The sequence below is a fragment of the Halichoeres trimaculatus genome, unplaced genomic scaffold (assembly GCF_033239565.1).
Source record: "Halichoeres trimaculatus isolate MK-OKI-2021-1 unplaced genomic scaffold, fHalTri1.1 fHalTri1_scaffold_5, whole genome shotgun sequence".
Classification (NCBI taxonomy): domain Eukaryota; kingdom Metazoa; phylum Chordata; class Actinopteri; order Labriformes; family Labridae; genus Halichoeres; species Halichoeres trimaculatus.
The window spans coordinates 16,699,387-16,714,498 of record NW_027437183.1 but is presented as its reverse complement, the minus strand read 5'-3'; the positions used below and the strand labels follow the sequence as shown (position 1 = coordinate 16,714,498).

General features: G+C 39.8%; 1 protein-coding gene across 1 annotated transcript in view; it reads right to left on the bottom strand.

Moving 5' to 3' along the window:
- Positions 1 to 15,112, bottom strand: part of ssbp2a (single stranded DNA binding protein 2a) — a 54,672-nt gene that overhangs the window by 10,852 nt on the left and 28,708 nt on the right. Inside the window, exons 3-4 of the mRNA XM_074670228.1 lie at positions 15,016 to 15,077; positions 14,638 to 14,722 (exon numbers count right to left, since the gene is read on the bottom strand). Coding sequence (XP_074526329.1) covers positions 14,638 to 14,722; positions 15,016 to 15,077 — 147 coding nt within the window. The remainder of the gene's footprint in view (positions 1 to 14,637; positions 14,723 to 15,015; positions 15,078 to 15,112) is intronic.

Here is a 15,112-nt window from a genome sequence, read left to right as displayed (position 1 = left end):
CTGCAGTGGATACTAATCTTCATTTAGATATTCCAAATATTCCATGCTCCCAAACCATTTGTGTGGTCCCTTTCACAAACTAAGGGGACTAAGGGTGCTAAGCTGATGTTCAACCTGCCTTTTTGCAGGATTAATATAAACTTAAATTTAGTCTTGGAGTAGCTCTTTTTTACACCCCCCCCCCCCCGGCAATCTGCTTTGTTTAATCCAGAACAGACTAAATCTATGACTATTTTAAGAATAATCTGTGTAAGTGACTTAAAGTTAAGCCAGCTCAAACTGCATTTTAGTCTTGAACTGGGCTTAAGTCTTGTCTGTGAAACCAGGCCTATATGTAACTGTTAAAATCTTCTTCTTGTTTGTGATCCTACAAATCTGACTTATTATTTGCCATTCAATACGAATTTGGACTTCATTAAGGATCCCCAAAACCTCATATAATACAACAGTAACCCAACAGGAGCTAATTGGCAAAAACACTTTAGCTGCGTTTCCACCAAGCAGTACGGGTCGGTTCAGTACGGTTTGGGACGGTTTGGGACAGTAAAGTCTCATCCCGTTTGCGTTTCCACAGCAAACTGTGCTCTCTCGTGGTGGGCGGCGTGTAAGCCGCATGCCGGAAGCCACAGCTGGTAAACAATAGTGCGACGCCGTAGCAGCTTACCCCGCGATTAAATCCAACAAAGAAGAAAACGCGACACAGTAAACAAAGAGCACGGATGGAAGACATGCAGCATTTCGTCCTCTCTGTGATTTTCACGTAACTCTCTGTTACAAAGTGCAACCAAGCTTCGTTTCAGAGAAGTCTGTGAGCCGCAAGGAGAAATGCAGCCGCTGTCGGGGTGAGTGACGATTCTTTTGACCAATCAACTGTCTGCAGTGTGTTGCTCCACCTCCCGAGAGCGGATCGGTTCAGTCTGGCACCCATACGAAAGGGTCCCAAAAAAGTGGGACGGCTCGTCTCGGTTTTAAGGGATCCGTCCCGGGATGAGTCGGTGGAAACGCCGCTTAAAGCGCACCGTACCGAGACGAACCGACCCGGACTGCTTGGTGGAAACGCGGCTTTTGTTACTTTCTGGGCAGTCAGTGTTGATTCAACATTAACACTTTTGCAAGTTTTGGGCAGACAGCAACAAAAATATCATTATCTAATTATACAGTGACACAAAAAGACAATTTGTCAATGGAAAAATTTTGACTTCAACTTTGATAACTAACCCAATTGTTAAAGTCATAATTTAAGAAAAAGAAAAGGACAAACATTTTTTCTGCTTGGCTAGCAAAAAATTAACATACAGATATACTTTGATCATTTTTCTCGCTACAACAGTAAAATGATGTCGGTGGAGGACTTGAAAAGCCTGTGAACTGTGAGGGGATAACAACACTCTTTACATGTTAACTTCACACCACAGACAGAGGCATGAAAGCTTCAAAGCTCCTGTGAGTAACCTTTGGTTTTTGTCAGTTTCAGTGCCCCCTGTGGACAAAGCAGTTTGTTTTATCTCTTTGATCATCTTGTCCAGTTTATGCATCTTACATATTTCAGGAGAAAAATCTTCATCCTGCTGTCTCTTCAGTCCATTTCATAACCTGCTCCAAACTCTTCACAGTGGCTTTGGAATTTTCAATAAAATAAGAAGTGCATCGATTAATTCTGTTCAATTAGACTGATTGGTTTGATAACAAGATGAGTGCTGAGTCAAAGCACTGCTGGCCATCAGTCGATGAAAGGAATTTTAATAAGAGCCTGTATCTGAACGGTGCAAAGTGATGGAGAACTATTTGAGCACTTAATGATTATTCCACTGGTAACAACTTGAAATCGCTCTGATAAATGCTGATAATATTAAAATCAAACACATTGACGTGCTAACTCCTTCAAAGAGCTCCGCATTCAGAAATCCATGTGGTTACTCATGGCATGTTGATAATTGTATTGACAGTGAGATTGCACAGCTTCACCTCTTGTAATGTGACCACATTAACACAAAGCAATCAGCTCGACAGCGTAGTGACCGGCAAATTAACATTCGTCCCTCTTACACTTGTGTAAACGACTCTGAATTAGACTCAGTGATTCACTGCCAAGCTCGACATATTTCAGCACTTAACCTTTGTGAACATTAAATAAACAGCGATTGTTACACTCTGTTAATGAGGCCATCATTTACACTTCTCACACATCAGTGTTTACACTTTTACTGACAAGGCCGAGGGAGAGGAACAATGAGACAGTAAGCTGGCTGAATCATTGTGTACTCTGTTGTGTTCATGTAAACAACTGTTTGTTTTGAACCACTGTACTCTTTAAAACCAACACAAAAATTAGGTATTAATGTTAATACATGTTAGACCACTTGCTTTATGACAGCCTGACTTTTGTGTGTTTAAAATTTTTGTGCGGTTATTTGTTATCTCCCGTCTTTACTTTGTCTCTTCTATCAGGGAAAAAAACAAACAGAGAAACTTGATTACCTTCGACTTCATGAGTCACCTCACTTTTTTAAATGTTTGCTCTTTGTCTGTTGTTGTGAATATAATGAGCCTGACATTTGTAGCTACTGGAGTTGTAACCAGAAAGTGTTTGTGATGAAACCTGAGGCAGTAGAACAGCCCCCACATGTGCTCAGATGAACACCTGCATCTCCTGGCCAACTCATTTGTTGTATAAATTATTCAAGCCTACAGCCTCCAGCAGAGCGATACAGTACACCAGACATACACAACATGGCGTGTAGTACAGTGCAAAACAACATCACCCAACGATAAGGAGAAAAAGACGACATGGACACGGAAACGAAACTGAACAAGTCAGGACACGAGCCTCTATTTTTGATAGTGGATGTGATCACATGATGTTTTTCCTGTTGAAAAGAACAAGGAACACTGAAATGTGTTTCAATTACACAACTTTTTTTTAACGATACAACCTAATCAGACTCTCCTCACTTCATTCACAGTACACTAATCCCATCAGACTAAAAAGCTTAATGAGATAACTTCCAAACTCTTTCACCCCTTTATGTTTACTCATTGTGTTCCTCATTAGCATGTGCACTTAATGCATGCATGCTTTGTGTGTGTGTGTGTGTGTGTGTCTTTGTGAAGGTGGGGAGAGTCATTTTCATTCAATACTTTAGAGACTGAGAGACACTCAGAGATTCGTGAGTGGAATCTCAAAAGGCCGTCTCCCTGTCTCTCCCTGTCTCTGTCTACCTGCGTCGCTGTCTGCTTTCTCTACCCCTCTGTGACTCACAGGCACACTCTTCTTTTCACACATATCTGCTCCTTTTTTTTTTGGATTCATGCCCATGACAATATGATTCAACCACCCATAAGGACGCAGGCTCAAAGTCTCACTTAGTGATACTACTTATTTTTATAGTTGTCACCAAAGTATCAGTCAATCATTGCCTGAAAACACGACACGCTTTCAGAGTGATCCGGCTGCTCTGGACACAAACTCACCCATGACCAGCTCTGTATAACACTTACGCTGAGGTGGCAGAGATCAGTAACCACTGACACAGCATCAAAGTCTTTGCGTACAGGAACACTACATAAGTCGTTGGTTTGGGCTGATTGTTAATATTTCAAGAAAAGTTGCGGCCTTTGGGAGCTGTAAAAGCTGTTAATCTAGATAAAATGAAAGAAGACAAACACACCATGAGCTTTCACCCAGAACAATTTAAATCTCAGTTGAAATGTAGGTACAAACCCTCTAAAAGGAAAGTAATCGACACTGTTTGGAGAACATATGTTGAATGTTTCCCTTGAGCTTGGTCCTCCTCACTTCTGACTGGTTAGGTCTGTGACATATGATTGAACAACAAGGAAGGGTGCTTTGTTGTGATGCTGATCAAATGTGTCTGAGAGTTTTATTTATCGCCAGCCAGCTGATTAATAATTGGAGAGTAATTCTACCAGCATGTTTTTAACCTGAACTTTGGCATCTATTACTGACATTTTTTAGTAATTTTTGTGCTTTTAAGTGACCAAATTGTGATGTTAAATTATTGTCAGCACTTTTTCTTAAGTTGTTTGATTATATTTCATTTAAAATATACTACGGTGGCTTTTACAATTTGTACAATAAAAGGTCAAAAAACAAAATCTAAGGCACGAACAGGCAAAATCTTCTTACATCAGTACAAAGCTGGAACCAAACTTAAGTACTTAAGTTGTTTGATTTTTTGTTATTGCTATTATTTAAATAAGCTGGGTTGTCCAATGTGAAACTGTGAGCAGAAACTGAGCTGAAACCACGAAAAAAGGGAAAAAGAAGTAAGAAAAAACTCTGTGTGTAGGATACTTTGGGGAGCTTTGGAGAGTTTTTTTGTTTTTTTTGGAGGGAGGCAGTTGTGGGTGTGGAGGGGTTTCCACTGAGTCTCAAGGCCACATGCTATAAAACAGGATCCACGAAATGACAAACCACACAGGAAGTACCAACATCCCTCCTCCTCTACCCACTCCCTCTATCCTCTCAAACGCCATTAGTCCACTTCCTGAATGAGGGAGGGGGGAAATGGAAAGAGGAGATGCTGCCATTCTGCAGAACACACACACACACACACACACACACACACACACACACACACACACACACACACACACACACACACACACACACACACACACACACACACACACACTTCAATATAAGCACACAGTGTGAGAATGAAAATGTAACACTAAGGCTGATTTCTGCAACAGGTGTAAACACACAAACAGTAAACTGTCCAAAGTGAACTGAATCTCTCTGTATGTGGTTATTTGAACAGAAAGCACAGTCATGACATGCTGGAGGAAAAGAGACAGGGATAGAGAGAGAAGCAGAAGTGTGTTTAGCAGCACAGAGATGAGAATGGACATCCTCTGCTTTTTCACCATGTATTATTCACAGTCTCCTGTGGCGACCAGAGACAGATCAACAAGCTCCACTGTCCGATACGCAGCAAAAGCTCGCTTTTTTCTCTCTTTTCAATGCAGACAGGCTTAAAATCAAACTCTGGCAGTCAAATCTTACTTTCATAACCAAAAGACGTCGTATGTCAAACCAGTACAGCACAGCAGCAAGTCTTAAAAAATGTTCTCACCGAGTGCTTTATCCCAGCTTTCTGTTGAAGCTGTGGGTTTTTCTATGCCTCTATGCACAGGAAAACCCACCTGGGAAAAGTGCTCAAAAGTGCTCAAAGAGAACACTTTTTACACTTACTACTGTGCTGTACTGGTATATAAAAAGTAAACAATCTTCAGCTGTTGTAGGCTGTATGGAGGCCTGCAAGTACTGTAAGTCATAGTGACACATTGTTGGTTTTGGTGCAGCACTGTGGTCTTACTGGTTCAAATAAAATTCAGACAAAAAGAAAAAAAAACTATACGTGTTAATGAGCCTAGATTCTTAAAAACAAGTCTTCACTGGATTGAATTCAGGGGAACAGAGGTCACCTGTTTAATGGTAAGCAGATTATCCTTTATGGGTAAAATTTCCCTTTAATGCCCTTGTGTTCTGTGGAGCATTATAAAAAGAGATAACCAGTTTAACTAGCAGCAAAGTGCTGATCTACCTGGCCTCCCTTGGTGATATCAGAGAGGTTATAAGTTCAGGGGGCGCGGACCATGTTTCCTTTATCACTGATGCCATTATCGACCTGTAAACATCTCTGAGGCTGCACACTGCAGTATAATACACGAGGAGGAGCACTGGGCTGATCTACTGTCAGATACACATACAGAGCTGAAAATGATAGTCACTTTGGTGCTGGGGAGACACACTCCTCCAACACTATCTCACTACTTTTAACGACACTGAGGGCGATAAGAAAGACGGACCAAAGACAGAAAGAGGAGGCATTAGATAGACACAGTGTGTGTGTGATTGAGAGTGGAGCCTACAACCTGACATGACGAGTAAAGTGTGGATGTGTGTGTCTGACCTGATCAATTCAAAAACAAAATAAAGAGTCAAAATGTTCCACTACAGGACTGTCCTACAGTATTATTTTCACAAACATGAGGAGAAAAAGGGGTACAAAGCATTCTTTTTTACACCATTTATGGTAGGGCTGAAGAAATAATAGATTCTAAACTGACATCGCAATGTAGTAGAATGCAGTTTTCAAATCGCAAAGACTGCAATAAGGAAAAAAAAAGTTTCATGTACACAGACCTGGAGGGAATATAGTAACTTGTACTTGCTCTCACTTAAAACCAGCAAAAGTCAAAATGCTGTTTTTTTTCTGGCAAAAAAAAAACCTTGTGAGCTACAAAGATCCATCCAGTAGATTGTAGAGCCATACCCTTTTATTCTGTGTGGTTTAATACTTTTACTGACAACTGGAGGTCAGGAAAATTTTACGGTGTTAGTTTTTCTTTTTCAATTAAGAAATGCAAAAAAGACTTGTTTGAAATGCTAACAGTATCTTTTGTTGGTTAGTCATACTGTAAAATGACTTAAAACTTGTGCTAAGGGAACAATGCAGAAGATAACCCCCCCCCAAATAAATAAATAAATAAATAAACTAATTAAATTAAATTAAATTAAAATCGTTTGCTAAATCACAATCGCAATATTGGTCTAAAAAAATCGCAATTTGATTATTTTCCAAAATCGTTCAGCCCTAATTAATGGCCAATTGAGGACCATATTATTAATACACCATTGTGGTTCATTTTTTTATCTGATTTATTTTCTGTTTCTTGATAACTGCATCAACAAAGCTCCCAAACCACCTAAAACCTTATTCAAGAGAGCCCTTTTGGAGAAGCACAATGTCAGTGACATTTCACATTTTAACATGAAATTTTGTGAAAATTTTATTGGATTTTTTTATTTATTCAAACACAGATTATTCTACAACATAGTAACCTGAATAATAATATAATTTCACCATCACAGAGCTGTTTTCCTCAGATTGATTACTGTTAAAATTCAAAACCTTTTTGAACACAGTGTGATGGCAGAGATGACAAAGTTGATCATATTTTAAAAGAAAACAGTTGAACTGCTGATACAAACTCCTCAAAGCATACCACAGACATTAGAAGAAGTCACTTGTTGTGTCTCATCCTGCAGCCGTTTGAATGCTCCACAGCCAGACACAGAAGCAACAGATAAGGGTATGGGTGTCTACAACAGCAGAAAAACCACAGGGGTTAGCAGGGGTCAAAGAGATAACACGCCGGTCTGATCATGTCAGCATTCTGGTTTTGCCCTCATGTTCTGCTTCTGTAGGCCTCCATCTGTGGATCATTCACAATAATCCCTTTCATATCTACAACTTGAGAGGTTTCTGCTGTGTAAACTTTGCACTAATCCAACATACAAATCCAAGTCTCTTTTACAGCTTTGAAAACATACTAACTCAGTCTCTTGTTCGAGTCAAATTTTGCTGAAAGCTCAGAAATAACTCTTCAAACAAACTATAACTCCTCTTCATTCTCTTTTTCATTTGTTCACCTGCCCTTAGTTAACCTCTTTCCCTCCTCTTTGTGCCATGACCCTGCCTCTGTCCCGTCTTGCTACATATGTCAACATCACATTAACACTCCAAGTCCCCATGTCCAAACACGCATGTGACATGACTCAGCGTACCACACCAGTGGAAAAACATACTCCTCAGAGACCAGAGGTCTGCATGCAACAGGCAGGAGAAACAGGAAGGAATATGATAAGAGGAATGCAGAAAAGAGAGAAGAGTGACAGAGAAAGGGGGATGGAGGAAATAATGTGAAAGAGACAGAGAGAGGATGAAGAGGCGTGGAGAGTGAGGAGGAACAGTTTCTGTCTCTAGCGTTTTTCTGTAAAAGTGTTAAACACTGCTGCGTATTGTGACAACTATCTCTGCTCAACCTTTGGAAAATCCCGTTCTTTCTCCCCCTCCACACTCCGCTCATTCTTCATCGCCATGGCAATGATGTTACAGTGAGTCACCTCCACATCGCCCTCCTCCTCAACACCGCCAGGAACCAACACGGAGAATTTGAGAGGAAGAGAGAGACAGAGAGACGTGTATAGATAGAAAGAGCTAGAGAGAGCGGAGAAAGGGCTCTGTTTCCCTGGAAACAGATGGGGGTCTCCCCAGCCCCCATTGGTTCTCAACTGAATCGGTTTGTTACCCACAATGCTTAGAGCTATCTGAGTCTCTGTTTCTAGGTTGACTCTGTCCTCTGCGTTTTCCTCTGTCTCTTCATATGCAGGTGCATAAACACAAACAGTTTGTATCTGTGTGAAAATCCTCTCTGGTTTCTTATGTTGCATTTAAGTCTTAAGAAAAAACATGGTCTCACCTTGTTTAAGTTTCTCTTTTTTGAATTTGATCCACTTCTAACTGGCTGAATTTGCATCTGATAGTGAGGGGAACTTTTTTTTCCTAATTGCCTGATAAATTATGCTGATATTGGATGAAAAAACCCCTAAACATGCAAACAAAATAGACAAAAGTAGAACAACAATCATTTTATAAGCACTCCCAGAACAAGGTAAAATTAACATCAAATGTTCAACACAGCTGGCAGTAATTGCAACAATATGCAACAAAACACAGAAAAACAAAACACAGAAAAACAAGATATGAATGTTTCTAGAAGTCAGAAAAGCTGTGTTAAAAATGAAGTGGTGGGGTTTGTTGAGAAGCAGATCTGCCTGAGAAGACAACTTCAGGGAAAGAAAGTCCCACAGTCAATAACAGCATCAGGAAGGCTGGATTGCTGAAGTAAAATATTGATTTTATTTGGTCTGGGCTGCAAAGAGTGCCTCGGAGCTGAAGCATGTTTCACAGAAAAAAAGCAGTGATTCAAACAATAATTAGTTGTTGGACATGATATTTATAAAATGATCCTTGACACTTGAGTGTGTTTTCGGTGCATTGAGTTTCTACAGTGAGAAAGGTTTATCCCCAGAGATGCTCTGTATTTTTCAAGGTAATCTAAATACAGAGTTTTTGTGTTTCCTGGGCAGAGGAGCCAGACAGGCTGCTGATTAATGTGACATGTCTGCTGCGCTCCAAACAAATTAAACTTCAGTGATTATAAATGTCATTTTTGCATTTTCTATTGCAAGGTTGCCCAACATTTGTACTCATTAAAATAAAAAGTTAAGACTGTTTTTAATAAGTGGCTCAACTAAAGCTTTGCAGGGAGAGACCAAAACATTGCAAACATGTTCACAGCTATGAGTGTTTGTCTGTTTTAAAATTGTCACATTGTCCAAAACAATGCTGCAAACAGCAGAAAGTTTGTGAATTTAGCAAATAAACTTTATTTGCAATAGGAGTTGGATGATTTGGAGTTTACTATGTTGCTGCTGCCTGTGAATGAGGACAGGAAGAGACCCTCAGTTGTCACTCATTGGCCAGAAATGGCCAACTGACCCTTGATCCCAGAGGGTGAAGTGAAAGATGCTTCTCATGAAGAGGATGAATAATTTTGAGACTCCAATAGTCATTAAAAGTGGCATTTTAATGTAAATTTGTGAAAACACTTGTAAATATCAGCTGTGTGGAGCTATTGAAATTGTCCTTTGTTGATTTATTCACTGTGACTGTATACACACTGGCTTTTTTAAAGATCAGATCCAGACTCGGCTTTATTGGCAGTCTTACATTGTGAGCAAACATTACAGTAATCTTACTGTTATTTTCTTTCCCTTTAACGCACTGACGGAGAAACAGAAATGACAGCCAAGAACAAGGGCAACAATCAAACAGTCAGAGTGCTTCAGCATGCAAATGAATAAAGCGGTTCTGTGTGTCATTACATATTTACAAATGTGTGTATCTGTACAATAGAGACAGAGTGTGTGTGCTGCTGTTAAATTGAGCGCTGTGAATTCATTTCCATGCATGAGTGAGAGAGGATGAATGTAAGATGTAGCAGCTTGAGACGGAGGGTTTTTATCAAAAGAGGGTTGGTCTTGGCACTGCCTCTTGATCTCTTCTTCCCCTCAAAATGCTGTGTGCCTGCTATCTCCCACAGTGATGCCACACAATGATACCAGACTGGCTTCACTTTTAAGACTCGCTTGTAACAATTCTGCCGATCTATTGCACATTTAGTGTCTGCTGCTCACTGTCAGCTTCATCCATCTGTTATTCAGCCCCGCACAGACAGCCAGCAGGGTGTAATGTCACAACTTTTTACTGGAATTAACAACTAAAACTAAAAAACGAACTACTTTGGCCAAGTTTTAAAATCACACTGAAAGACATGGCTCTCAAGGTCTTCAAGGATTAATCAAAGGGGGTCATTAAAGGGAAAAGACAGGAAAGCATAAACAGCTTCGACATAACATCTCTACTTTGTGACACTGACTCTTCTTCATCGCAGGAAAAAAAAATGTGTTACTTGTGACAACCTGAAACCATCAAAATATAGCCATATGATATAATTTTGTGTGATGAAAGTTAAAGCTAGTTAAAAAAATCTGAAATTATAAGTTAACTTACCTCTTTGCTAATTTTCTTTTGTTAATGCATAGACAGTGTTAGCTCAGATTGCCTTCATTTAAAAGTAAAAAAGAACATCGGCTGTGATCTTTGCTGTGGTGAGTACATTTATGTACAGTTAATTGCTAAAATAATGAAATAATGGTAATCAATTTTTTGCTGATGATCTCATTAAAGCCTCCAGCTTGTACAGATGCATCCAAATTTAGTTTAGTCCATTTCATAACCATATAAAAACTTCCCACAGGAGCTCACAAGAACCAAGAATTTGCTAGAATAAGTAGTTATTTGAAGACAATGAGTGTCTTTAAAACAAGTCATAATGGATTTAAGCTACAGGGGTACCCATCTCTTGGCTTTACAAAGATCTACCAATAAGTGTTCAAGCTTTATATCTACTGGACTGAACGAACTGATAGTTGTTCTTTTTATTAGAAAATATGTAGTTAAAGTGATTTTTTTGGCGTCATCGGCTAACACCAAGTGTGACTGATTCTGACTCTGCATCAGTGCTGTGGTTTCCTAATATTCTTCTACTTTTTATTTTTCTATTTTCTTGATCTAAACTTGTTCTTTCAGGTGTTTCTCTACAAGAATGAAACATTCACAGAAACACAACAATGTAACTTAAAGCAAATGGCTCAAAAACAATCTAATAAACCACAACTATGATTTATCCAGAAGGACCAGTTCTTAAACCAGCAACTGGCTTCGGTTAAAAAGCACATTCTTATCTGGAGGCTGCACAGCACAACCAGTAGGACTGCTGGTCACTGATAATCTCATGAAATCAGGAGTGAGATCTCTCCAACGCAGGGTTTTTTTTCTCAGTCTCCCTCCCAAACTCCCCCAACTTTTTAAATTAGTCAGCCGTTTTACCACGAGTCTACATCTTTGCCCTCTATACTGTCTCCTCCAGAACTCCTTAAAAATCTTCACGGATAGAAACTTCAGCATGCACTTAGGACGGGTATAATCACTCTATTAACTTAGAAGGCGATTCTGTTTTAACTAAATGAACAACTTTTCAGTCCAGCAATCATTTTTAAATTATCTAAATGCCATAATGTCGCAGATGAATTGCAGCATTTAAGCTCAATATTGTTTCCACAGGTTATACAAGTAATTTCATGCTGCTGCAATTCTTTCTTGTTCTCTTTTAATTTGGTCATATTTCGTTAGAGACCATTAAAATTTGAGTTGTACACAAAGCTTTAGCCTTGCCAGCTGTTCCTGGAGAAATCCGCTCAAAAAACAAGATTACAATCATTTTCACCACACAATGCAATTTACCTGTGTTGTTAATAGCCTATGCTAATTAAGATGTCCATATTAAAATGTTAAGGTCAAGGAACGGTTTTCAACTTTCACATCCATCACTACACCATGTAATGTCTACAATAATCTTTATGGATCAATGCTTTCTCGTCGTAGAAGGAAACAAAGCATCCAATGACTTTTGTCTCTGATGAAGCCTTTTCCGGCCCAAGTGTAAGAATCCAGAAATAACTTGTTTTTATGACTGTGTGGTCTCTCACAATGGAAACTGCTCATTTAGTGCAGAAAGTACAATTTACAAAGCACTTAACAGAACTGTAAACGGCCTCTCTAATGCTTGAAAAGTCTCTGAGAATGAAAATCAATAGCATCACTTCTCTTTTCTTTTTGTTTGTCACTCTTTCATTTCTTACCTCTTTGCCATCACATTACTGGAATAAGGTTTTACTCGAAGCAGACTGTATCTACGGTAGGTGGCTCAAACTGGGATAATAGCGCAAATCAAGTCAAAAGCCTTGTCACAATCCCATCAATTATCAAAGGAAAAAGGACCTGAAGATGATGTGAATGAGCTCCTACATCTCCCTGGCATTAATTAGGGCTTCACTCAGTAATTAGCTATCTGAAAATAATTACCATCAAAATGTCTGATTAAAATCTCCATCATTCTCAAAGCCAGGAGACTGAAAGAGAGACATTGGCGTCAAATTAAGGCGTGCTACTTTTTCCGAAGACAGCCTCTGCAGTCGTCCTCCCATTTTGTTTTAATTGAGCAGCAGATACGAAGGTAGTGTCTCTGATTGGATCTGAGGAGCGACGCAGCATTGGAACAGTTGATTGAAAGTGACCTTGGTCTAATTACAATTGGTCTAATTATAATTCTCTGATTACCACCCTGCAGGAAATGTTAGAATAAGTCGCTGGTGGCTCCTGCTAATGACATTAAGATACATGCATGATCAGATATGAAAAATAACATATTGAGGAGGGATATTTTTCCAACGATGTGCCTCAAGTTTGTGTGTGATTTTGCTGTTAAAAAGTATTAAGATTTCTAAATGAATAAAAAACTTAAATTTCAGTTTTTTGACCGTTGACTCCTTTTCCCTCCCATCAATTTCCACACTCTGCCGTCTGTTTTTCTCCTCCTCTCTCCCGTCCCCCCAGGCTGAGGTCGTGTTGCCCTCCAGCTCCCTTCTTCAGAGCCAGGATGACATCATCACATAGCCGCCTCGTCCTTGGGAGTGCCTATTCATCACCCTGATCATCATCGCCAGCATCAGCAGCATCACCTGCGTATGCACACACGTTTACGCAAGCACATGCACCTATACTGCGAGGAGATAAAAGAGTAGAGAGGCCCCACCAGTTCTGCAGGGTTGCAGGCCTGGAGGAAAAGAAAGAGAGAACTGAAAAGATAAAGAGAATAGGAGAGAAAGAGTGAGTGGGGGGTGTGGGGCACAATCCTGCTGGGGTAGGCAGAAACCCCTGACCTGTGCTCTTCCAACAATACATCTCAATAAACCACAGAACAGACAAATCTGATGAGTCAGACTCAGGCTTCAGAGGAAAAACAACAACATAAAGAGGAGAGCAACCCTTCCCTCCTCCTCCAACTCATAAGTTCCCATGAGGAGAGCTGCACCTCTTCCCTCTTAGTCACCAGCTAATCTAAAACTTCTCTCTGGCACTGCTCACTGTATTCCTGTTACTGGATGGTGCATGACTGAATCTACTCATGCCTCAATGTGCGGGAATTACAGCGGTGATGTGGAGCCACACTGAGAAAACACAGCAATAAACAATGTTTCCAGCACACGGGCTGCTGTCTGCCTGCCCAGTCTGCTCGTCAGCACAATGTGCTTTACAAGGATGTGTGTGTGTGCGTGTGTGTGCGCAGTTTTTGGAGCTGCTGGTAGAACTCAAGCAGCAGGTAACACAAACACTGGTCTGTTAGATTTTTACCTCTTTTGTAAACAGATTCATTAACATCACTGCAAGCAACAATCAATCAAAAGATCAAAGACAAGACAAGTCAAAGCAATGAGACAGCCAAACAGTATTCAGTTTAATGTTCTAGGTCCAAGTCAGGTTCTGACAATCAGGACTCCTGACTTCCACTCGAGCACTGATGACTCAGGCTAAGACTGGGACACAAGTTTTTATGGTAATCTGATGGAGAGGATTGATAATTTAATGTTTGTCCTTTTTTATTTTATAAATACTATTTTTTTATAATTGTATAAAGCCCTCATGATTTAGTTTTGAACCATCTGTTGTCAAATTAGTGCCAAACTTGTGGCTATTGCTTTTAAACGTTTCACAGCAAATGTAAGCAAAAGTTGCAGCAAGTTAGGTGTTAGGTGTGAACCCTCAATGAAAAAACAAAAAAATCTCAAATTTGACAAAAATCTGTCTAAGATGGCCCAGAAAGCAAGTGAGATGCTCAGGCCAAGGTCGGCTAAATAACTTTTGAGGTTTCATCAGATTTCAGCTCTTAATCCTCAGCTTGATTTCATTTTCCTTCATAGAGGAGCTGTTGCAATATACCACAAGGCAACACAGCAGCAGTAGTAGCAAGTGACACAGGGATGTTTCAATGACCTGCGTCCCTCTTCTTATGAATGAGAAAGCATTTCATTTGACATTTACTGTTTATTCGAGATAATTTTTCATATCATGTTTTTTTTTTTTTCAAAAGCTACGTTTGTTTTTTCCAGTCAATGCTACTTGCATTTTTCAGCACAGACAACAGACCAGGTTATGCAACTAACCATCAGTTCACTCACTCCAAAGAAACAGACAGACCTGTTTGTTTACTTAGAAATGTGAGTGTCCACATATCTCTCAGCTTGCAACGACAACATTCAGAGCAGGCCTTAGAGAAGGGGCTACAACAGGGAATACTCACATAGTCATGAAAGGCCTTGGCCTCGCTGGAGTGTTCACATGTGTCTCTTCTCTCAGGAGCTGCACAGTACAGATCCCAGAAAACACTACAACACACAGAGAGACAATCAATGACAAGAAAGATGGCAGAGGAGAAACATTAGAGCCTGACAGATAAATCATAATAATCCATTTTAGATGCAGAACAATCCAGCTAGAAGCAATAAGTAGAATTTTATTATCTTAATTTTAATGGATAACTCTACGTGAGAGCAGTGCAATATGCAAACAGGAACCTGAGGAAGACAATTACTGACATGACATGAGAATAAATGAAAACCCAGGAGATGGAGGAAAAATTGTAATTTCAACTTGAGTCATAAGACACACAAACACTCACCACCACCATGAGTGGAGGAACCCTGGAGGTTCTCCTAATGTGATGTTTTTCTCCCATCGGATCTGCACACAAACACACAGACAAGAGAGATGATGCT